Genomic DNA, 23,958 nt, shown 5'->3' with positions numbered 1-23,958 from the left:
AAAGCCCAATCTCCTGCTTGCCTTTAGTTGTTGCTATGAGGAAATCTAAGAGGAGGAAATGGGTTTTGTTCTTCCAGAAAGCATTCAGTTCATGCTCATTTTTATTTTATCTGGCAACATGTACACAGGTGTAGGGTTGGAATAGTGATGGCTTCTCCTCCAAGGATCTAAGCTCTCTACTCTAGATGATTTCCCGTGCAGCATACTCATTGTAGTTGTTAGGATGGGTGGTGCCAGTGGCTGTACACCAAGATCTGTATGCAGTGGCTGGACCTGGACATCTGTGTACTGGAGAACCCCTGAAGTTTTTTTTCAGCCTTTATACAGGGAGTTGCAGTGTCTCACCTATGTTTAAGTTGAACAGAAGCATCCTTTCAGTTTGACCAGAAGTACAGGGAACACAGGATGATTTAACACACTGAAGACAGCAATATTTGATGGATGGTGAGATAATAATGGTTGCCAAGGCCTCCAAATGTTTTCCTGCTTCCCACAAACACCACCTTTGTCCTTCCTGAGCTGAGCTTCACTCAGGTGTTGCTATAAGTCATGCTGCCAGTGGACTCAGAAAGGAATTAAATGTTGATTGATGTTTGTACTAAGCTGTAAGAAAACATTCTGCTAGGAGAACAAGTCATTCATTGTCAGTCTCTGTGAAGAGGCTGAAAGGAGTTTATGGAAGTTATGGAGGTTACTAGAAATTCTTCCTTGTAATTTTTCCCCACACTGAGACTGTGTAATGTCATGGGTTTAACACAGAATGTTCCCAGTAGTCCAGAAGTTTGTGCGTGAATTTCCTCTTGGCAGTAGTGACACTTTTCCCATGCTATATACAATCAAAGGGAATTGAGAGGTTTGCTGATAAGTGGCCTCTCTGTTATTTCATCTCTACCAGCTCTCCTTGTCTTCCCATTCCTCCTTCTGTTGCCATGGTTTGACCATGAGAAAAGCCACATATTTGTTTGCTCATGTTCCTTGGTTGTTGTTGTTGTTGTGTTTTTGTTGTTGTTGTTGTTGTTGTTTGCTTGTTTTTTCCTCTCCCATCACTCTTCAAAGATTATATATATGGCCTGTGGTTTGTTTCTTTTTTCTTTCTTTTTTTCTTTTTCCAAGATGGTGCTAGCATATCACATTAGTATGAGGATGGGATTCATCTTCTCACCAGGGTACTCTGAATTGTTGCCAAGTATCTACCTATATTTTAAAGAGAAGAATGTACAGTGTTTATTTTAAAAGTGGTTTCTTTTTCCTATCCTTTTCTCTTAGGAGAACAAGCAGAAGAGGAGAAATTTCACTGAAGAAGTGTAGCAGAAAGACTTATTGCAGGATATTTTCCATTTGTTCTATAGTTGTAATTTTTTTTACTGCTTTCTGTATTTGAATCAGACGAAAATCAGGATGTAGGAATACTTCCTATAACTGGCAATATAATAAGCCACATAACTATACAGACTGTGGGTGCAGAAGCGTAAATGGGACTTTTTCTAAAATACATATTTTTTGTTGTTGTTCTGCTATTTCCCCTTTGGCAAAACTCTAATGGTCAGTGTCCCCTGAATCACTGAAGCTTTAGAGGATCTTAGTTTTTCCATAACAAAGAATATATTGTAAGCCATGTTCTACAATTATATGAATCTGACTGAAACTGTAAAACATTTTCAACAGCAGTTGCTGATTTTTAAGGAAATGTTGATAGAACAGTGAGTAGATTACTTATCCATTGCTGGAGAAGACTTGTTATTTTCTCTTGTCAGATGTTTTAATTCATTTTAGAATGTAACACAGTCAGCTTTGCCTTTTTTAGTTCCAGTTGTTTTAAAACAACTGTGGGAATGTGTAACTCCTGTGAAGCTGTGCATAATGTTTCAAAACAGGATTTACGAAGTAATTTTTTTCCAGAGGTGACAGATGCTGTTTTCTTCCTCAACCCTCAGATGTGAATTATATAATTTTTGAAGGTAAAACACTTATCGTAACTGAGATTAATATCTCTAATTAATTTGAGTTCTTGATTTCTGGAATAAGAACAATTTGATTTACATATTTTGTTAAATAAAAATGGTATATGATTAAGATGAAAATTGGTTCCATTTATAGACTTCATGTGATCTGAAAATATAATGATTGGTTGTCTGAGTAACTAAGGATGTGAAAGGGTTTTTTTCTTTTTAGGAATATATGCTTCCTACATATGCTGACCTCTTCTATTAAAAATAGGTCTACTAAATGTCCAGAAAGTGAATTCCTATTTTCACTTGTTATGCCTTGACACACCAAAGACTACATGATTTCTGGAGACGGTAGTAAAGATATTATTTCCATATATATGAGGAAATATATAGTTTTTTAAAGGCTTGTGTGTGAAACTTGCTTTCCTCAGCACATACCTGAAGGTTTGTCTTGCAGTTTGACTCCCTTAACAGATGGTTATTACTCTGTGCCATTGTCCTTATTCAGCATGTTCCTTTTTCAATAATAATCATTCCTTGTATGATTGGGACCATGAGGAATTTTTCCTCTTCTAGTTGCCAAGGTCATGGTTTTTAACATATGAAAGCTGAAGGCAGAGGTGAGCACCACAAAGTTAGTTTTGTTTGAGAAGATGTTGGTCAACGGATGCTGCTTGGGAGATGTGTCCCAGGAGTGGTACTGCCATCTGATGTGAAGGCATGAGGACCTCAGAGCAGTGGCTGAACTCTGGACAGGGATACCCATCCAGGCTGACTCTCATTTTGGATCAAGCATGTGAGACTGCTCTAACATCAGTTTATATGCCATGTAAAACAAAAATAGGGGCCTCTGGTCTCCTGTAGCAGCAAGTAGATTTGGCTCAGCTTTTCATTCCTGTATGAAAACACTCCTTATATTTATGTTTGTAGTGAACATTTAAAACCATTAGTTCAATGTGCTTTGTGTAGACATAGAAATGAGACCACAATATATTTTGTGGAGAGTTGAAGGTTCAACTGTTTCGATTGTGCAGAGGTTCCCCTCTTTTTTTCTCATGATATGCCATGCAATTTAACTTCTGCCCTGTGGTTTAAAGGCTATGATGGTTCAGTGATGCTATGTGAAAATTAAAGTGATTTGGGCCAGGAAATGCAATATAACTATAAAATGTTATTACAGAATACCTTGCTTAATTGAGACATAGTAAATTGGGGACTTCTTCACTGGAATGTTTCCTGTGAAATGGATTTATCCTGATGATAATGACTGCAGCTAATGGGGAACTAGTATTGACCTAAATTTAGTTACTACTATGTAGTCAGATCATGTCACGGGTGATGTTTAAACAAGTATGAATTTCAGCACTGTTATTTTCTGTTCTGTTTTGGTTTTGTTTAAAAAGCAGGCAAACAAACAAACAAACTTGCTAAATATTGTGTGGCTACAGCACAGCACTCCTTCCCTTTAAGCCTGAGCCCAGAACAGGCTGAGCCTGAAGATGACCATCACCTACAAGCTCAACCTGCTCATATGCATAGCAGATGGCTCAGACCCCAACTTGTTCTTAACTTTGAGAAGATAAATAAGAAATGAATGTAGATCATAACATTATGGCTTATTTTCTTTAAGACCGGCCTGCTCTGGTCAACCGTCAAATTTATTTAAGTTCTGCCTGATCTGACCAGCATATATACAAAAAGAGATACCAATTTCATCTTGTATTGCAGTGAATTGAAAATATGGGCAGTACCAGTACCAATATTTTGTTTTAATCCTGCTTGGTTATCCTGAAGTCTGGGTCTCTAAACTCTTAGTGCCAGCACTGTATTTAGTGTTAGAAATGTACTAGTCCTTGAAAAGTGAATATTCCAAAATACTTCTTGTACCATGTCAGTTCTGAAACTTTAAAGGCCTTCAGTTTGTTTGTTTGTTTGTTTGTTTTCATGGGATTCCACTTTGCAGAGGCCAACAGCTTTTAGCTTCCAGGAGAGAGTGATATGTTCCTTACTTCATTAATAAGCAAACAACCTGCAGAATTGTTCTGAACCGCAAAGTAAGGACTGCTGTATGGAATTAGCTGAAAAATGTAAATGTGATAGGTGTTTATGACCATTTGTCACTGTTGTACAGGAGAGGCAGGTCTTCTGGAGCACTGGAGCTGTTGCAGGTGTCGGTAACCCTGACTTCGGTTGTGCTCGGTATTTATGCTCCCGTCAGACCCGATGGGGCTGGTTGTGACTGTCACTCCTTTTGTGGTGCCCTCAGCTGCAATTAAAGGGACAAGTGAGTTTTCAAGGCTGTGCAGAATGGCATGTTGTTTTTATAGATTACTTAAAGATGTTGATCAGAGTTTAAAGGTGAAGCTTGTAGGAGTTAATCGTCTATCAGTAGAATTAATTGTGGAAAGCTCTGACATTAAGCATATTTATGCCACTTAACTGTCTTACAGTCTTTGTTAAGGGTTTATTACACGTATAAAGACTGCATTTTTTCATAAGATTGTGCCAATTATAATGTGATGATAATTAAACTTGAGATTTATGTGCTCTTTTTAAAATGCAAAAATGCTGTATTGAAATCTTCATATTTCTGCCACATCAAAATTAAATGCCTATTTAGAAACCTTGTAAAATTTCCCTCTGTATTATTTTCTATAGAAAAAAAAGAGAAAATCATGAAGCAATATGTACTGCATATATTGTAGAATAAATTTAATTCCTCTTTAATTAAGTAATTTGTTACTACCTTCTCGTAATAGCAAATTTCCCATAAAAAAAATAAAAATATATATTTATGATAGGTGACAAATAGCAGTAGAATAACATGCAGTGTTGAGAGAATATGTCTCAAAATACCTTTTTTCTCTGGATTTACCATTTTGCTCTGCTGATGACACTGCTCTGTGGGTGTTGCTGTGTAGACAAGAGTTATACAGCTCATGGTGCCTATTCATTTCTAGTTTTCTTTTAGAAGTGGTAAAGGTTTGTTTTCCTCTGTGGGAAGAGAGCACCATCCCAGCTTACTAAGCTTCACAGACACTTCACCTAAAATTATAATTCCTGTTAGAAACTGCTAAAGTGAACAAAAAGTTTGGCTACGATGGCAGATAACATAATATTTATATAAAAACGTAACAGTCATCTCATATATATGAGGTGTATTAGTAGTATTATTAAAGTTGGGTTAGATATTGGTTGATAATTAACTGGATCATTAAGTTCCTGGTTTGCATGTCAGATTTTCGGTCAGTGTTTGTTAGTCTGTTATACAGTTCAGCCTCTGCCTTCTGAGACACTTTTCCTGGTGCAAAGACATCCTAGCCTTCAACCCAGCATCCAGCCTTGCTTGTGTACATACTCTTCTCCTTTTTTAGTCCCTAATGTAGCATCTTCTTTCGCTTACACTTCAATGCCAATATTTCACCAAGACATCCATGGACCTTTATTCCACAGGGTCTGAACTCCAATTCTGGCACATTTCATTTTCCTGCCTTATAAGAGTTTCTACTGTCTAGCGTCTAATTGATTTCCATTTACAGTGAATTAGGACTTCTCGAGATCAACAAGAACATTTGATGTTCTGACCAGCATGACTGAAACTTCCATTACCATTTCCTTTTTATTTATCTATGTTCAAGGCCACAGTAAATGACAATTGTGTTCAACCTTTTTTCTGTAACTGTAAGCAGAGGGTTTCTGTCTGAACCGGCTTCTTCTAAATAGGTAGGTGTCAACCCCCTTTAACCCACCGAAGAGGTCTGTTTTGAAACAGCTACTTTTGCATTTCGGCTCCTTTGCTTTTTGAATAAACTAGCTGGCAGTTATGAATGCAAGGAGGCGATGTTTCTTGTACATCATGTACATCAGTAGTCTGATCTTTAACTTGCATGCCATCTTTAATAAAGTTTATATACACACTGTCAAATTTAATGGATTAGTAGTTGGGCACTTGTTCTCATACACAGGTAAATAGAAATTACCCACAGACATTAGCAAAAGCTCCTTGGATGTAAAGAAGTTGAAATATGGTCACCAGCACCCCTAATTTTAAGGTCTATAAAACAGCCTGTGGAGCTAGGAGTGCTCTCATTTAGAAAGGTGAGCTATTTACTTTGAAAAGAAAAAGTAGGCCCCAAAAATCATTCAGCCATGTTGTGCTCGGGTATAGGGAATAACTTAACAGGGAAAAAAAAGATCAAATATACCTGTTCTTTTTCTTTCTGTATCCCAAGTTTAATTTTCACATGACAGCTCTATCTGGCAGCCTCACCTCCCATCAGTGCAATCTGTCATTCTAGATTATTTCAATTAAGTTCACTTTCTCATTTTGCATTTGCTGAGGAGATGCAATGGAACTCTACCAAATTAGCAGTCAAGAAGAGTAATCCTCTCTATTTGCATGTTGTTAAAAGAAAAGGGGACGGAGGAGATAATTTCTCTTCTTCCCCTCTGTCCTGGAGGCCTTCTCCAGAGTTGTTACACCATTAGATTTGCTTTGAACATTGACTGTGAAACAGACTGTGTTACAAAACATGAAGACTTGGTTTGGAGGCTTTTGGAGTTATGAAAAAATTTTGAATTCATTCTGTGTACCTTGGTTGCTTTACATAAAGTCATTTATCTCTGGTAGCCAGAGAATGATGAGCTTTTTTGCACTCTTCGCTTCAGTGTAGTAGTTGGACTTCACAAAAACACGGTAACTTTCTAAGCTCCTCTGTGCTTGGCTCTCCAGGGACATGAATTCATACACTGCATGTGAAACTGGAGGCAGCTTCTTGTACTGACTTAAGGATTACCTACCTCCCTTTGTGTGCACCTGAATGATGCTCACTTTTCTAACTGGGCTGCTCTTTGCTGAAGTCAAGCCTTCAACCTGTTTGCAAGAGCAGAGAGTGGTACCCATCATGATATAGTAGTCTATATCCATGAACCTTTAAATATATGGTTGTGGACAAACTAAACAGCTGCAGTAATGAGTACCTACTTGCTGTCTACAGATGCGACTAACTTATATGTTGCTACTTTCACCTGATGGCTGCTTACAGCTGGAGCTTGGTTTTCACCTAGAAAGGCTATGTTTTGCTGGAGATGCAGTAGATAAAACAATCAGTTTGTGATACTATTGAAAGGGCCAGCTTTGGTTCAAAAACCTTACAAATGTGTACTGGAGAAGAAAGGAAATGAGTAGATAATCCAAAGTTTTTTCTGTGACCTGCTCATCAGTTCAGTTGCTGAAGGAATAAGGAAGATTAAGTTCACAGGATAAACAAATAAGTTTTATTTCTGTTGAAAGTGCTTACCTATATACACTCATAACTGTACTGAGTTGCTGCTAGCCTCCACTCCATATGGTGCTGCCATAGCTGCAAACAGTGATTGATTAAAAAAAGATTTTGGTTAGTCACTTTCTGCTAGCTCCCTTGGCTCAGGACTTTTCTGCTTTCTTTTCATCTGAGGGATCTGAAGCTTTCAATGTCTGAAAATATCATCTCCTTGCAAGGTCTTTCAGAGGATGAAATAGGGTTAGAGCAGCATTGGATACTTTTTCCTTCCTTTCATTTTTAAAAGGAGAAAATAACTGATTACAGAATTAATGAGTGCATTTCCTCCTTGTGATTTGCTTCCTGGGGTTCATTGGTGGGGTTTATCAGTTATTCCCACACTGCTAGCCTTTCACGTTGTTTTTCCTCCCCTCACCTGGGTGCAGGTAAAGAGGAGTGAGGGCAGTACAAGGGTGTTGAAGTATGCTTTCTATTTCAGCTGTGTATTTGTGCTAAGCCCAGCTGTACCAGGGGTTACAGCGGGCACATCTAAGGGCACATCTAAATCTGGGGTCTGTCATCTTACCACATTATCAGGGCACCCTCGCTTAGGGTTTATGGAGACTGACATGTGCATGTCAGAGCAAGTCTAATTTCATCAGCAATTAACCAGACCAGTTTTCTTTTAGTCAGGAGCTTTCCTAATCTAATCAGCACATGAAAAGCTATTTTCAGGGTGCCTCTCCTCCCCCTTTTTTTTTTTTTTAAACATTTCAGTTAGGCAAATGGTTCACGTGGAGCTGGGGATCGCAGTTCCTCTCCCTGCTGAATGAGAAACGCCTGCAGCACTCGGCGTAAGTCCATGCTGTTTGCTGCAGAGCTCAGCTAGGCAGGAGCCCACAGATTACTGTTCATCTACTTAGAGTGAAACCTGCCAAAAGCAGGACAAATAGGAATTGTTCACTCTGTTTTCCAGAGGACACTTTCAGTCCAAATTAATTTATTGTGTATTTGCAGTTCAGTAAATCTTCTTTTCCCCTCACTATGCCTTTAGTTGTAACAGGTTTATTGATGCACGTGTAGAAAATAATGAAAAGCTACATTTCAGTTCATCTTTAAAGGCCTCAGTGTAGTTTGCTGTTCTAAATGTAGTTGCTCCACTCACATAAAGAAAAATGCCTTTTTGTGGAAAATAAACAAGGTGTATTTCTGGACCTACTCCAGCAGGTGTGAGAAAGTGCTTCCTTGGAGGAGTGCCAGTAATTCTTATTTCTAACAAACACAGCTCACATGGTTTCTTTCTTGAAGGACCTCGGCAAGGCAGGTGAGCAAACCTCCTGCCCCCCTGAGCTGCACCACGAGCTGGTGCTGTGTGCCGCACAGCCACTGTGCAGAAAGGCTCCTTCCAGGAGGCACATGCCAGTGACTTGGGGCTGGAGGGGAGCGAAATCTCTGTTCTGGGCAAAGGCAAGGCTGAGGTGGTGGTGCGTTTGGGGCCCTCGGCACACCCAGCTGATGGTCACCCGGCCATTTGTGCTGCCTTGTGTCCTCCTGCAGTGCGGTTGCCCTGTGCCCATGTAGCCCCAGCATGGGGCTTTCCCTGGAGTTGCTTTCAGTTGGCTCTTCAGCCACAGTTTTGGCCACCCAATTTAGTACTTATGAATAATATGTGAGCTTACTTTGGCTATGAAAGCCTGATTAATCCCACAGAGGTGGCCCCTGAATCTCCTTCCATTCAGTTTGAGAGCATCTCTGCTGAAGGGAGCTTCACCTCTGGTGGAAGAGGTTGCTGGGAGAAAAACTGGATGCAGAAATGCCATTCGGTGCAGTATGTAGCAGCATACTTACATGTCAAGGCAGGCTGTAAGCGTGTTTCATGCCATATGTGTACGGGTGCAGTTTAGATATACTCAGCACTGGTGCAGAGATTTGGCTTTGCATTTCAGGCAGCAAGGAAAGCAGGGACTGGCAACATGCTCTGCCTACAGAGCAGGCAATTCCAGCATTCATGTGGCCAGTGTTGCTGGGAGCTCCTATTGTCTCCCTTTGTGAAAGAATGTTAAGATTTTTTTCTAATGTAATCAGGTGTTGAAAGCCTTTTCTTCTTTTTCCTCCCCATTGGAGAGTGTTCTTTTTTTGTTGTTATTCTGAACCTCATCTTGTGATATCCGTAACTCTTACCTGCATTTTCCTTCATATCTTTCCTTGCCATCCTCTGTGGCCCTTTCTTGGCCATGGCCAATTTTCACTGAGATGTTTTTGTGTGATTTCTGCTATTTGGCTGCTGCCTCAAAAGCCTCATCCCACTACAGCAGGCAGGAAACTCAGAACTCGTGGTGAAAAGAGCTTTAGAAATGCTTGTGGCCATCTTGAGAAAAAGCAAAAAAAAAAAATCAGACCACGCCTCTCTGGCAATCTGTAGGTACAAATCTCAAAATAAAGCAACTGCTAGCCTGCAGCTGGAGCTTGAGTCCTACTTCCATGTCCTTGTGGGATTGAAGTAAATAATTTTTTCTTCCTAGTGAATGCATGCAATCATATGTGGTATATGCACGGCAGAAGAATTCACATACTGCACATGTAATATCCTTTAATATGAAGTACTAATTGTCATTGTAAAATATACTTCATGTATTTCTCACAGTGCCTGCCTGAAGCTGAGCGTAAATCTTTATATCCCTGTAAATTTGTATTCATGTCAGTTTTATTCACTGTGATTTTGCTTCATTCTGTCTGGCTTTAGATTGCACATCATGCCCAGCAGTAAAGGAAGAGTAGATTCTGAAAGTTTTTACGTGTCAGATTTCCCTGTATCCAATTTTATCAAAATGCTGTCACCAACTTCTTCTGAAACCGGCAAACCTTTTTCTTTCTAATTACATTTTTACCATATGTTCATCCAGATGGCATATGCCAACATTTTCTAGGGTGCTATAAAATGACCTGACTTTGGAGGATTAAACTGCTGAAGAAGCTTATGAAAAAAATAAAATTGACACCAGGGCAGAAAAACAGTCCTAAACAGGGAAAAAAAAAAAAAAAAAAAAAAAAAAAAAATCTGATAAATCTTCCCAGTTATATTTTGTGCCTGTGATATTGACTTCTCAACATACATACCTGCACAAAACCAGTGAAAATGTAGGGAATGTAGAGTTGTTTTGTTGGTATGTCAGAAGTTAGCTCCCTTTTGAACAGCTCAAAATTCAACTTTTATCTGTTGAATATATCTAAAAAGCACTTTTGAGCTGTGAGTGACTACTCAGTTTGCTGCTAAAATGGAGCAAAAGAAGAGTTTGCCAAGCCACCAGATTCTCTGTAGGAGCAGCAATTTTACTTAACAATACAATAACTATTTGGGCACTTCTTCTCTAAAGTGTCAGTTCCAAGTAGAAAACAGATACACTTGATGGATGATTTTGACACATGTACTAGTTCTTAATAATTCTTGTGGGATTTCTTGGAGAAAATAAATTTACTTAGGATATACTGAGAGGTGCCAGGAACCTGAGGAAACAGAAAAGAGAAGACGATTATTTTTTGTATGTAGCTACTAGCTAAGATAAATCAGTGAAGATCAATTTATTGTCTCCTGCAGAGTTTGTGTATTTGATAAGTGCTCACCGATAACAGTTTCTGTGTTTTTATAGTCTTTCCAAATCATGGGGAAAGTGATAAAATAGTCTCCTGCTATTATCAGTTTCTATAATGTTGTCTCAAGACTCAAGCCATTTTATCTGCAGCTGAACTTGCAACTCCTAGTTGCAAAGGAAATTTTAAGTATACAGCCTGAGGCTCTGAGTAGGGTAAGAACCAAGAGGTAGTTTGGGGGCAGGGTGGGCAGTCCTGTGATCTCAGGGATTCAGGTGGACAGTTGCAAATTAAGGTTTGCTTGGTGCCTTACTTCATTGTACTTACATCTGTGAAAATCACAACTGTTCTCCACAAAGCAGATCTTCCACATCCTCCTAGTTAACGAGACAGGCTTTTAACAGTGCTCAACAGTTTTAAGTGTTTCTGTTATTTCTGAATTAAATCTTTCTTTAAAAAATCCTTATCTCTGTCCTCCTAGCCATCTTCCACTCATCAGTCCATGAGTGGCTTGACATTTCCACAGATTCTTCTTCATTACAGCTGCCCTGCCTCCAGTCAAATTAGTCTATTTTGTACTTACATCAACCTGTACAGCAGAGACATTTCAAAGCTAATGGTTAAAACCCTTAAAGTGAGAACTGGTGTTAACCTCTGAAGTAACCGAAGCAAGATGTAATATAGAAATACAAACTAAAACACCAAAATGCAGTCTGTTGCCATGCTGTAATGATATGATGCAACAACTGTTTTACTGTGGTTTAGATGATGCAGTGTTTGTGAATGTGCAGCTATATTAAACTTGTGTTGAGGTACCACCTTCTATGCTCTTTCGGATGTCATTGCAGAATGGAGCTAAAGTAGTTCAGGTGTCTTGGTTACATATTTCCAGAATAATCTCATAATCAAGGTCACCAGCTTCTTGTCGTAGTTTTCAGATTCGTAGCATACTTAGACTCGTAAGCATTTTCCTGTGGAGAAGCCAACTCCTGCATAACATATTTCAGCCTGCTGAGGACAGGCTTTTCCTAGCAGCCATGTACCAAGCTCTGAGAATTAGCCCACTTAATCCCCAAATGACACAAAAAAATCCAAAATGACACCAAAAAATCCAAAAGTTGAAAAGCATTGTGCTAAGATACTTGGCTTTTAAGTGCTAATATGCATTATTAAAATCAAGCTCTCATTGTAATTGCAGTCTTTGTTTAGATATTCCTTGGGTTATTCATGGTGTACTTTGAATGAGGAAAATACTGACATGATTTCCAAAGGAAGCATTAACAAGTTAACCATTATGAAGCTAATGAACCAAAGGAGCAAAGTGCCAGCCTCAAACCACACCTCAAACTTTGCTGAGCATGAATTCAAATAGGCACTTGTTACTTAGGCTCCACATAATGTTCTAGGCAGCTGCATTGTGTTTGCAGTTTCTGGCTGCCTTGTGCCAGTTGATCAGTGTTTCCTAAGACTTTCTTTGCTACTCTTCTTTCTCTTTCACTCACTGTACATCCCTTTGTGGGTGAGTGTGTACATCAATTTTATGCAAATCTGCAGTGCCTCCATTCTGTTTTGGCATGAAGGTGCATACATACTCAGATACATTCTCTCTCCTTTTCCCTGTTACCCTCTTTTTTGAGTGGAGTAGGTGCTGCAGAGTTTTTGAGTATAAGTACTTGGAATTACACTTTTTGCTATAGCTGGTAGGTATTTTTTACTTTTCTTTTTTTTTTTTTTTTTTCCATAGCTGGTAGCTTATCACTTGGAATATATAAAATTTCTGTTCAAGGAATTCTCTAAGAATTACTCTCCTTAATAATGGCAGCTGTCTCTCACGGTTCACAATAAGAGTATATCAGAGAAGATAGCCTTTTACAAAGCAGGAGCTCATCTCATTCATTGAAAATGGTAGGAAATATGTTTCTTTTTTGAAAAGATGATCTTAGCGTAGCTTGTATTTGTGTATAGGGAGAGAAGAGCTCATACTTAAAATCCCAGCCTTTTTTCTTTTCTTCCATTTTGCCTTCAGAAAAAAAAAAAAAAAAATCTGAGTTATGATCTAGGTACAGTGCCGTCTAAATATATTTCTACTGTTTGAAACAAATGGGAGTTCTGCAGTGTTGAAGGTATTCTTATAAGATCTTTAACTGTTTAAGTGATGCTCCGTGTAAGGTTCCCCAAGGTGCTGGTTTTGAGTCTTTACTAGGTTCTGGTTTGGAACTCTAAGAATATTAATTCTTTACTTCAGGAGTCAATATGTTCTGTAGCTAAGACAGAGATCAAATATCTCCAATATTGTACTACAAATGGCATCTCAGTAATAAACTAGCCACAGGAGGAAAAGGTTAGTCAGCCTACCATCCCACAAAGTTTTGAGTATTCATCTTATCTAGGATCATATTCGTTTATCTTAGTGCTCTCTTGAAATCCACTTCCAACGCACTGATACAAGAACATCCGATGCAGCAAGTTGTGGAAGCACAAGATGCAGAGCCTTTTTCGTTGATGTATTTGAAGGTGGATAACCTTAAAAATCAATAAAGCCCGCTGCGCCACTCAGAATCCTGATAGACTGTTCCTTGCTGATCCTCTTGCTTAGGCTTTGAATGACTGATACGGTGCTTCTGCAGTATGAGGCGATGCAGTGGCTGAAGCAAGGCTCCCACCAGCAGAGCTGCTCTTTGAGCAGATCTTATGTCGGTTCCTGGAATTTTTTTATCTGAAGTGTAGCTCTTGTTTCTTTTTCTCTCCCTGATTTAGTTTTCAAACCAGACTAAACAAGTGCTCGAAAAGGGAGGATGTACAATAGCAGGAAAGTAGTTCTAAAATGCTTAAAGCAGTATTTTCAACTTGCTTGTAAATACTGCATTTCCTCTCTGGAAACAGTGTCAGATCACAGTGCCCCAATTACCAAAATGGAAACAGCTATTAGGAAGAAGTAACTAAATAGAACGTTTTAACTTTGTGGGAGTTTGGTAAGACTGTCACCTAAAAGCTAGGTTCACAAGTTTAAATAGATAGTTTCTGAAATACCAGTGACACCTCAGAAAGTCTTCCACGTCAAAGACAAGATGTTTGAGTATCTAGAAGCCCAGATTATAACAGGAGTTGATGGGGTGGAGGGTGGCTGTGCATTCTGAAGGTAAATTCATGAAAGGTGAATTCACAGAAGATGTGTATAAAACTATCTGCATTTTCTAACAGTTCTTTTAAATGAACATAATAGAAAAAGACCTAAAACTGGAAGAGCAGAAGGGAGAGGAGAGAAGTATCAGATGAGATTTTCTACATAGGAAACAAAAATATATATTCCTTGCTGATTTCACCTTACACAGATGCTAGGACAGCGCAGAGATATTCTCTCTCCTATTTTTGTGAGGAAGTAGCTTCTGCTACCTCTGATCATATGTATTAAAAAGTAGCATTTTGCTTTTAGGCAGACTGAATCCAGTGATAGGGATAGAAATTTTCTTTGAAGAAAAGCACTAGAAAAGTCTAGTCACAGGAATAAACTCACTAAGAGTTTACTGAGATTTTTCTGCTGTTTTGTGTATCAGTAGTAGAAGACCATGGAAGGAATGGAAATTCATGGCATGCCCAAGGTGTATGTGTTGGGAAAAGATCAGAGAAGTTTTTGCATGCTACTGATGCTGAAAACAGATCTATAAATGACATCTTTCTCCTTAAGGACCATTATGTCTGGGGTTGCTGGGGAATTGTTTTTGAAGATGGGAAAGAGAATGGAGATGAGAGCAAGGATTCTGGTTGCACAGGACATTCCCTAATTCTCATGTGTTGACATGTTATATGTAAGATTGACAGTTACACAGAAAAATGACTTGATTTCCATATTAGCATATATTTATTGGGCCAACTTTCAAACTGATTATATGGTCTAGTGGTGCAGAGGCATCTGCCTCTCTGATGTCCTTCGCAGCTTTTTTCTGTTGGGCACCTGTCTGTCTCTTGAGCTCTGTCAAAGACAGCAAGAACCTGATGCCGTGAGATGAAGTCTTATCTTCATGCTAAGCTGACCAGGTGTTGCTTGTCTGTGGTGGTGCCAGTTTGTCAGCTCTCTCAAGGCAAGTCTGCCAGCAGAGGCTTATGAGAAAGCATGAACGTCTTCCTACGTTTCCTGAAGCACCTGGGTGACCTTTTGAATGGTTTGAGACCGGAGCAGTCTGGCTGCCAATGTAATCAGCACTGGGGACTGGTAGCAGTGGTTCCCGGGGGAGATCCAGACACTGGTGGGAAACACAAAGTATAGTCCTGTGCAAAGCAATGAACAGTTCAGTCCGCGTGCACTAGTGTTTATTAATGTTAATTTAGAAGTCTCTATACTTTTAAACCATGACCTCTTCCATGGATATGTCATACTGGATAGCTTTCTTCTTTTTTATTTTCTTCTTGAGAAATCAAAAACTTTCCCTGAAGCCATGAGAATTTTGTCTTCTAGGTGCAACAAGTAAAATACACTATAACATTTAAGCTGAAATTGAGGTATTTTAGTAATTGCTAAAATTGCTAATAAAAAGATTTTCTTAATATCTTAATTTTAATACCTTCAATTTTTTTTTTTATTTTATTTTTTCCCTGGAACAGTTTGGACTGACATTGGAGAGTTTATTCAAGTAGCAAATATAGTGTTGTTACCTTTGCTTTATGTAGTCTGAGAGGGCTGAGCTCTGAAACTTAGTATCTTAGAAAACCAAATTTAAATGTGTGCCTTCCAGAGTCTAATTGGTGTGTTTTACATTATGAGTAGGTCACTTTATTATTCTTACCTTCCAACAAGTGAAGGATGAAAAATTCAAGTACAGATGACAAAGCTGTTATTGTTGGGTTATTTTTCTTTCATATATGTGGTATGATTAAATGTATGCTGTCAAAAAGGGACCTCTTTATAGGTTGATCCTATTGATTAGCATTAGAGACCTGTCAACAGTGGTATTACTTCATGTATAAGAAAATCTAATAGTAAATTAAGTTTATGGTGATTTAGTTCTTACAGTGAGACCATTTCAGGTATTCATCTCATTTCGTAGCAGAAATTGCTTGGCTCAAGTAGATACACCAAAACCATATTTTAATGATTTTTTTCCTTTTTTCATCTTTTTTATTTTTTCACAGTCACATGACACAGTCAGCCACATTTGAAGACCCTCGAATAGAGAGCTGCCAAATAACCCCTCCAGCCCCTCGGAAAGTGGAAATGAGGAGGGATCCTGTGCTAGGATTTGGTTTTGTGGCTGGTAGTGAAAAGCCAGTTGTTGTACGCTCAGTAACACCAGGTATGTTTTCCTCACCTGACCCCAAAAGCAAACTTGGCACATCTCAGTATCACATACTGGCTGGATTGCCAAATGAGAGAATAGCTGTAGTGTTATTACTAAAAAAATTGTATTGACTTCTCTTGTTTTCTTCAAATGGAGTGAAATTATTTGAGAATATCAAAAATTATTCTGTACATGTACTTATACTGACTGAGGACTTAATCTACTGAGATGAAATACATTTACGAATGTAAGTACTGTTAAAATATTTAGGCAGAGAAAGTAATCAAAAATACTCGGTAGGATTTTAAGCCTTATATTACAGAGCAGTTTCCTTCCTTTTAGAATCCTATGTAAACATGTTAACAAAAAGCCAGTTTTACGTTGTTGCTCTGAGCCATTACTATTGTTTACCTGAAAAAACAATTGATTCACTTCATTCAAGGGAAGAAGACCTTCTCCCTGTTATGTTTATATTGGTTTGATCTCACCGTCATTGACATTTTATCAGTGTTTTCAGGAGGCATACAGAACTGTAAGATTAAAACTTACATGTTTTTTCATTCTATCATCAGCTTCCCAATGAGAGATTTGAGTTCTAACTATGATATTTGTTTTTGAAAAAGAGGATGCTATTGCTTCTCCCCTTGCTTTTCTTAATGGGTGGTTCTCTTTAATCAAGTGGCAAAAACCAAGATCAAAATATATCTGCAAAATGTCCTAACTGGAGTGTAAATTATAGAGGCTCTTGGTATTTTTGCATGTATGGGACTGCTCAGTCTCCTGAATAGTGGGTTTTATGCTTAAAAGTTCAGTTGTTACATAAATTGCCTTGGAGCCAAGGACGCGGATTTGACTTTGCTCCAGTTCAATATGTTCTGCAGAACTCCCAGAGAGAGCAGGAGAAAGGCAAAATCGACTGCATGAAGTTCTGATGTCATTTACCCACGTGTGTGCATTGATTGTATTTGTATTGCTTTTAGATGAAGCAAGTGTTGTAACTAATATTTGAACTAGACAGACAGTTCTCTCCTCCCAAGTTAGCATTACTAATATAATTTTATATTACACTTTCGTTTGGGAAAAGTGTTTATTATGTTGTATTCCAAGTGAATTGCAGGAAAGACGAGTTCAGGATAACATCCTCCTACATGGGTTTCCATTTATGCTGGATATTTAAGTGAAGAACCGGTCTTTGAACCAGATAATGGAGAGGAACAGCATTAGCTTAATCACTAAATTAATTGTTTCTGATACTGAGACTTTTTAAGAATTTGTCTTCTTTTTTTTTCTTGTTCTTTTTTTTTTTTTTTTCTTTTAGTATGAATCATCAATGCAAAGCTTAAAGGCAAAAGAATAGAGAGAGATATATCTTTGGATTAAGAGTTGTGATGTCATACCCTCTTCTGAGCATGTAATTGTGCTGGGAAGCAAAATATTAAATGCGTTTTATAAAACATAAACTTAATATGCATTTTAATGTCAGAATCCAAAGCACATAGGCACATATATATATGATTGCCTAGTTAGACTTATCCTAAATATCTGCATCTGAGAATGCCAAGGCTTTTCAACACATTATATAAAACTTCTGTTCACCAAGTAGAAGGAATGCAGAAGAAAAGGCATTCAAAGAATGGAGGTGTGGAAATGTACTGTCTTAAGATGGAAGGAAACAGGTTTGTTTTGCCCAGAACAGAAAAGTCAGAGGAGAGATCTGAGAATGACTTTCAAACGTGTAAGTGATTTTTCATGAGAAGAAGGACTATCGGGACTGTAGAACAAGGACTAGTTCTCCAGTGCCACTTTAGCTGGGACAAGAACTAATGTATTGCAACAAGGAAGATCTGGTGAAGACATCAGGAAAAAAAGACTTCCTGATCTTAACAGTAGTTAAACAGGATAATATATTTACAGAAAAAAAGGGTCTTTGTCAGGGGTGGTCTTACAGGAAAGTCAGACAAACATTGATCAGGGATGAATACACCTTTAAGGGTGAATTAGGTCACTGTCTGTGTGTCCTTTTGGTCCTCCAGAAGATCAAGCCCTTATTTTTAGGTGCCTAAATGTGGTTTTGGAACTTAACTTGAGTAACTTTAGTAGAAACAGCTAAGCCACCTGCTTTCAAGATTTTCCTGGTGAGGAAATACTGGTAATGTCAGAAAAAGAGTTAGTGTTAAACATGCTATTAGCTGAAGAAAAAACACTCATAGTATATGAACAAGAGAGTGTACCTATGCAGTTCCAATGGTCTACTAACCTGTGCTTTTTTTCATCTGTCTGCAGGCGGGCCCTCTGAAGGAAAGCTTATACCAGGGGATCAGATCATAATGATTAATGATGAGCCAGTCAGCACTGCTCCAAGGGAGAGAGTCATCGACCTTGTCAGGTATTTGATGTCCTGTCACTTAAACTATGAACCCAATGGCTTATTCCCTGTGTGGTCATTTGATAATACAGCCTTCTCAAGGTGGAAAAATGAGAAAATAATATTATTTGGTCATAATTAAGTGTGGTGAAGTATTTCAGAATTGAAATGAACTGTCCTCTGGGTAGCTGCAAAAATACAAGAAGATACTGGAACAGCTCCAAAATATGTGGATACCCAAAGAGGAATAGTATTCTCTTGGCATTTCTTTTCGGTATGGGTTGTTGAAAAGATAATTTCTGGAGCAAGGTAGCTCCAGTCACTATTACTCTGCTGCTTTTTTTATATGAAGAAAGTTGATTCAGGTCTGTTATATGTAAAGAGGAAAGAAAATGTGTTGGGGCAATTTTAAGAGCAGAGAGAGTAGTACGGAAGCACTAACAGTGGTTTGGGTAGATTGCAAATAGGTGAGTTGTGTGAGAAAAGCAGGCAGGGGGCTGTAGAGATGAAGCAGAAAACAACAGAAATGAGTGGCTGTAGAGTGCAGGAGAGGAAAAGTGTCAACATTTGTAAAGGGACAGGAAGGAAGGAAGGAGACAAATGCTCAAGGTGGAGAAAATGACATAATGTGCTTGACAAACTTTGCATTTTGAATAGCAGGACATGTTAGCACATTGCATAAGGAAAAAAGAATGGTAATTCCAAAATTAAATATAAGGATGCTTTCTTTAAATTTCAGGAGCTAAGTTGCTGGACACAAGTTTGGTTTCTAGATTTTTCTTCTTGGTGCATACTCTGAATTTGTAGGTCTAGTTGATTCCTGGGCAATATTTAAGTTTTATCTGAGGAGTTTTACCTCTCCTCAGGACTGGTAATTTTCAGTAGTATCAGTGTTACCCATATAATTTTGAAAAGTTGCATTTTCTTCCAGAATGGAGGAACTGCCATCATAATTGTATTCCCCTTGCAGATCACAATTTGAGTGAATGGGTGCTCAGTTTCTGGGGAAGGGAGATACAGAAATGGTACAAAAGCCTCTTCACCACAGCAATAAAGGTGCAAGCCTTTATCTCTGACAGGTAGTTCTGGTCAAATACCATATGTTTTCAGGTTTTAAAAAAAAGCATAAACCTGAAAGTCAGCTAACAGTAGTATAGCACCTCAGGAGGGAACTTCAACGCTTGTTGTTTTTGTTTTTGCGTGATAAAGGCACCTCATGAACTGCAGGAACAATCTCATCCCTATTAAATTTGTCCTATACTCTGTATTGAACATCAGAATAAGCTTCACAAATGGGTCTTAAACTCTTTTTTGATGTCATTGTTTCTTCATGAAGTGATCCTATTGCAGTCTTCATTTTTCCCATGATTCTTTGATATGTAAGTAATCAGAATTAGGATCTCCAACTCATTTCTCTGCTGCCAGCAACATATAGTAATAACAACAAGGAAAATAGACTGATTACAGCTGAAAAAAACTCGGTTTATTGTGTGGCTGATTCACTGTCTGCCCTCAGATGGGAAACTGAATAAGAATGTAGCCCTTCCTAATTATGTTGACTCCATAGGTAGTGTCTTAAATGAAGTGTTGTTGCATTACAGGGGAACCTTTGGTGACTCTTTTCTTACATTGTAATTCTGCCTCAGCTCTCAAAATCTATCTGCAGTTGGGATTTTGTGAGAGCCTCATTCTTTGATTAGACTCAGAGTGAATTGTATTGGGGTTGTATATTACAGCAGCTGAAATGAAGAGCTTTCTTTTCATGCCAGTGGGAACACCTGTCACTGTAGAGTCCTGACATCAAAGCAGAAGCAATTATTTACACCAATGAAGTAATGAATCCCTTCTATGTAACAAAAGATTTTCATAAGAGTAAGATACATCTGCAACTCTGAAAGCAATGTATGCTTTCAGTTTTCAATGTTGATGAAAGCAATTTTGAAGTCTTGTTTTCCAGATGGACACCATAGGCTCATGTTCAAGTAAATGTATCTATAATCAGCAATTAGTATGTTTTAGATGCATGGAAGAGGCAATGGCCATAATAACAAAACCACTGAAAAAAAAAAAAAAATAGATGGAAGGGATTTCTGAAGGTCACCTCAGAATCTCCTGCTCAAAGCAGAGCTAGTGTCAAAGTTGGACATGGCTTCTCAGCACCTGTCCAGCCAAGTTTATTTCCTACGATGCAGGTTTCACAACCATACTGGACAGTGCTTAAGCAGTAGCATCATGAACAATTGTATTCCTTATATCCAACTGGAATTTCCTTTGGTGCAACTTGTGACCTTTGCCTCTTGTCCCTTACCTGCCCGTCTCTGAGGAGGGTCTGCCTCTGTCCTCTCTGTAGCCACCTATTAGTGGAAGACAGGTTCCTCCCCTGGTCTCCTCAGGATAAACAAATTCTCTTCCCTTAGTCTCATATAAGTCTTGTGCATAACCCTTACAGCTGTCTTAGAGGCCCTTCACTGGAGTTTCTCCAGCTTTGTCAGTGAATGTGTGTGAGCCAAACCTGGAAAAAATGTAAATATACAGCTTTGTGAGGAAAAGGAGTAATCAGTTCCCTCAACATGACGGCTGTGCTCATGTTTGTGCATCCCACTGTCTACTTCACCCTTGAAAGAGGACACCATAGGCTCATGTTCAAGTTATTGACCAGCAGGACCCTCTCATCATTTTTTGTGGAGCTGCTGCCTGGCCCAGTCAGGCCTTAGCCTGCACAGTTGTATGAGGTTCATTCATCCCACATGCCAGACTTGGCACGCATCCTGATGAATCTCGTAAGGATTCTGTCAGCCCAGTCCTCTAGACTAAGTCCATCTGAATAATAGCGTGCCCTCAGATGTATCAGCTACTCCTGTCCAGCCAGTTTTCTATACACAACACCTATCTAAATCTTATCTCTTGAGGAACTGGCACAGGTTGCCCAGAGAGGTTGTGGATGCCCCATCCCTGGAGGTGTTCAAGGCTAGGCTGGATGAGACCCTGAGCAACCTGATCTTGTGGGCAGCATCTCTGCCTATGGCAGGGGGGTTGGAACTAGAAGATCTTTAAGGTCCCTTCCAACCCAAGCCATTATATGAGTATATGATTATTTCCTCTGTTTGGCTACAAGGATACTATGTGAGACTGTCAAAACCCTTCTTGAAGTCAAAGTAAGCAACATTCATTGCTTTTCCCTTTATCACAGTGGCCAGTCAACTCATCCCTGAAGGCAATCACATTGGTCAGGCATAATTTACACTTTCTAAATCCATTCTGGATGTTTCCAATTACCTTCCTGTCCTTTTGCTTGAAAATGGCTTTGAGGAGGATTTGTTTGATAATTTTCCAGGGACTGAAGTGAAGTGAGCTTCACTGACCCAGAATTTCCTAAACCTCCCCTTTCTTTTTTAAGATAAGCAAGATACTCCTTTTTCCAATCATTAGAAACCTCCCCTGAACAACATGACTTTTCAAAGATGATAGAGAGCAGCTTTTCCAAGACGTGAACCAACTCCCTCAGCAGCCTTAGATACATGCCATCCAGGCCCATGGACTTGTGAGTGTTCCTTTTGCCTAAGAAATCCCTGATTCAGTCTTCCTCTGTGATGAGTAGTGCCTGTGTCCCCTAAATTCTGTCACTAAGCACAGGGACAAGGGTGTCTTGAAAGCAGACTTGCCAGTAAAGACGAAAACAAAGAATGCATCAAGTACCACATCATTTTCAGTGTCGTTCATTAGGTTTCCCACCCCATTCAGCAGCAAGTTCATATTTCCCTTGGCTTCTCCTTCATTGCTGATGTACTTGTAGAAGATCTTCTTGTTAACCTTCACATCCTGTGCTGGTTTCAGTGTGAGCTGAGGCAAGTTAGCATCAGCTATCCACTCTGCTAGCTCCATCCTTGCCTAGCCAGGTAATGCTTCTTTGTTTCTCATATGTAGCCATTTCCATCTTCTGCACCCTTCTGTTTTGTGGGGGATCTCAGTCAAGAGTTCCCTGTGGAGCCATGCTGGTGTCCTGCTATGTCTGCCCACCTTCTTGCAGATCAGAGTGGACCATTCTGGCACTTGAAGGAGGCTCTCCATGAAGATCAACCACCCTCACTGAACTTTTGCCCTTCAGAGTTCCATCAAGTTAAAGCCACTCTTTAGACTCTTAGACTCCCTCATTTCCCTCAGGGTCTTATGCTGTACCATCTCTTGGCCACTGCAGCTAATCAATGAAAAACTGATATTCCAATACTATTTTTTTTCTTTTTTTTCTTTTTTTTTTTTGGGGGGGGGGGGGGGGGGGGGGGGGGGAGGCAGGGAGGAAGATTGCACGGTCTACTGCTGATTAGATATAATAAGGTATATTTTACATTCATGATGTGACTATTTTTATGCAGCTTTCTCTCAAAGCTTTTTGTTAAGTCAAAAAATGATTTGTCTTTATAATCGCAGAGAGGAAGGAAAAAAAATGTACTTTCAAAATAGAGTTATAATAGCGTGTCAAACAGAGGAAAAAAATGCTTTTGAAGAAAGACAGATTTCATAACTAGATTATCATCAAGTTTTATCAAGCTCAGCGGGACTCAAAATTTTCAAGCAAAAGTATACACAAATGTTAGGTGTTAGTTCAACATTGCATGTTAAACAGACTTTTTAGTCTAATGAAATATTTAATTGCTTTCCAAGAAAACAGTGTTGTGAAATTCACTTATGAAAAGTCATGCTATGGAAAGAAAAGAAAATGGAAGAGAAAAATTCTGCTATTCTCCATCTTAAATACAAAAAATCGCACAAGATTCAGAAATTCCACCAAGGAGAATATCTGAAAAATGCCCTTTAAACCTTTTTTTTTTTTTTTTTTTTTTTTTTTTCCATTAGGAAAGAGCATTTTCCTAATTAATAGATTAGCTTTCTTTCTAAATTATTCACAAAATAAGTAGGACCCATTTTTTCAGATGTTTTTGGTTTCTTCATCCCTTGTCTTAACAGCTGCAAATTCATAGTGTACTTTTCACTTCTACAGGGCTAAAAATGGCTAAGGCAGTCTTTTAAGGAAACCCTTTTTATATAACTGTTTTTCTATGTGAAAATTCAAGAAGATAAAGGGAACTCATAGTACATAAATTTTCACATTGTTTATTTCTTGCATTTTAATATTTTAATTGTGTGAGTTTTTTCTAACCTTTTATTACTGAAAATAAGCTTCCTTAAGTAGAAAACTGTATTAAAACCACCTCTGCAGACTCCAGGGGTACTGGGCAACAATATGGTGAACTATTATTATTTTTTATTTATTTTTTAAGAATTGAAGGATAGTATTGTTATCCTTGGAAGTCTGAGAAGTGGAGATTATCAAGGATTTTCATTATAACTATCCCCTGTAGATCATTCTCATCCATCTAATTCCTTTGGTCCTTCTTTACTGGCAACATTTAATTAGCGTTCATGTTGTCCTTTGAAAGCCAAGGTTGCAAAGAGATGAACGCAGTGTGGTTTGCAGACAAAATACATAAGCACTCATTATTTCTGTGTAATGTTCAATGGCTTTT

General features: G+C 38.6%; 1 protein-coding gene across 3 annotated transcripts in view; it reads left to right on the top strand.

Annotated features, from left to right (window-relative positions):
- FRMPD4 (FERM and PDZ domain containing 4) overlaps positions 1–23,958 on the top strand; it is a 306,613-nt gene that overhangs the window by 218,908 nt on the left and 63,747 nt on the right. For all 3 annotated transcript variants that reach the window (XM_035337234.1, XM_035337170.1, XM_035337306.1), the window contains exons 3-4: positions 15,926–16,086; positions 18,355–18,457. In XM_035337234.1, the coding sequence (XP_035193125.1) occupies positions 15,926–16,086; positions 18,355–18,457 (264 nt within the window). The remainder of the gene's footprint in view (positions 1–15,925; positions 16,087–18,354; positions 18,458–23,958) is intronic.

Source organism: Oxyura jamaicensis, chromosome 1 (genome assembly GCF_011077185.1).
Source record: "Oxyura jamaicensis isolate SHBP4307 breed ruddy duck chromosome 1, BPBGC_Ojam_1.0, whole genome shotgun sequence".
Classification (NCBI taxonomy): domain Eukaryota; kingdom Metazoa; phylum Chordata; class Aves; order Anseriformes; family Anatidae; genus Oxyura; species Oxyura jamaicensis.
Note: the sequence above shows the minus strand (reverse complement) of the source record. Positions and strands in the feature narration are given on the sequence as shown.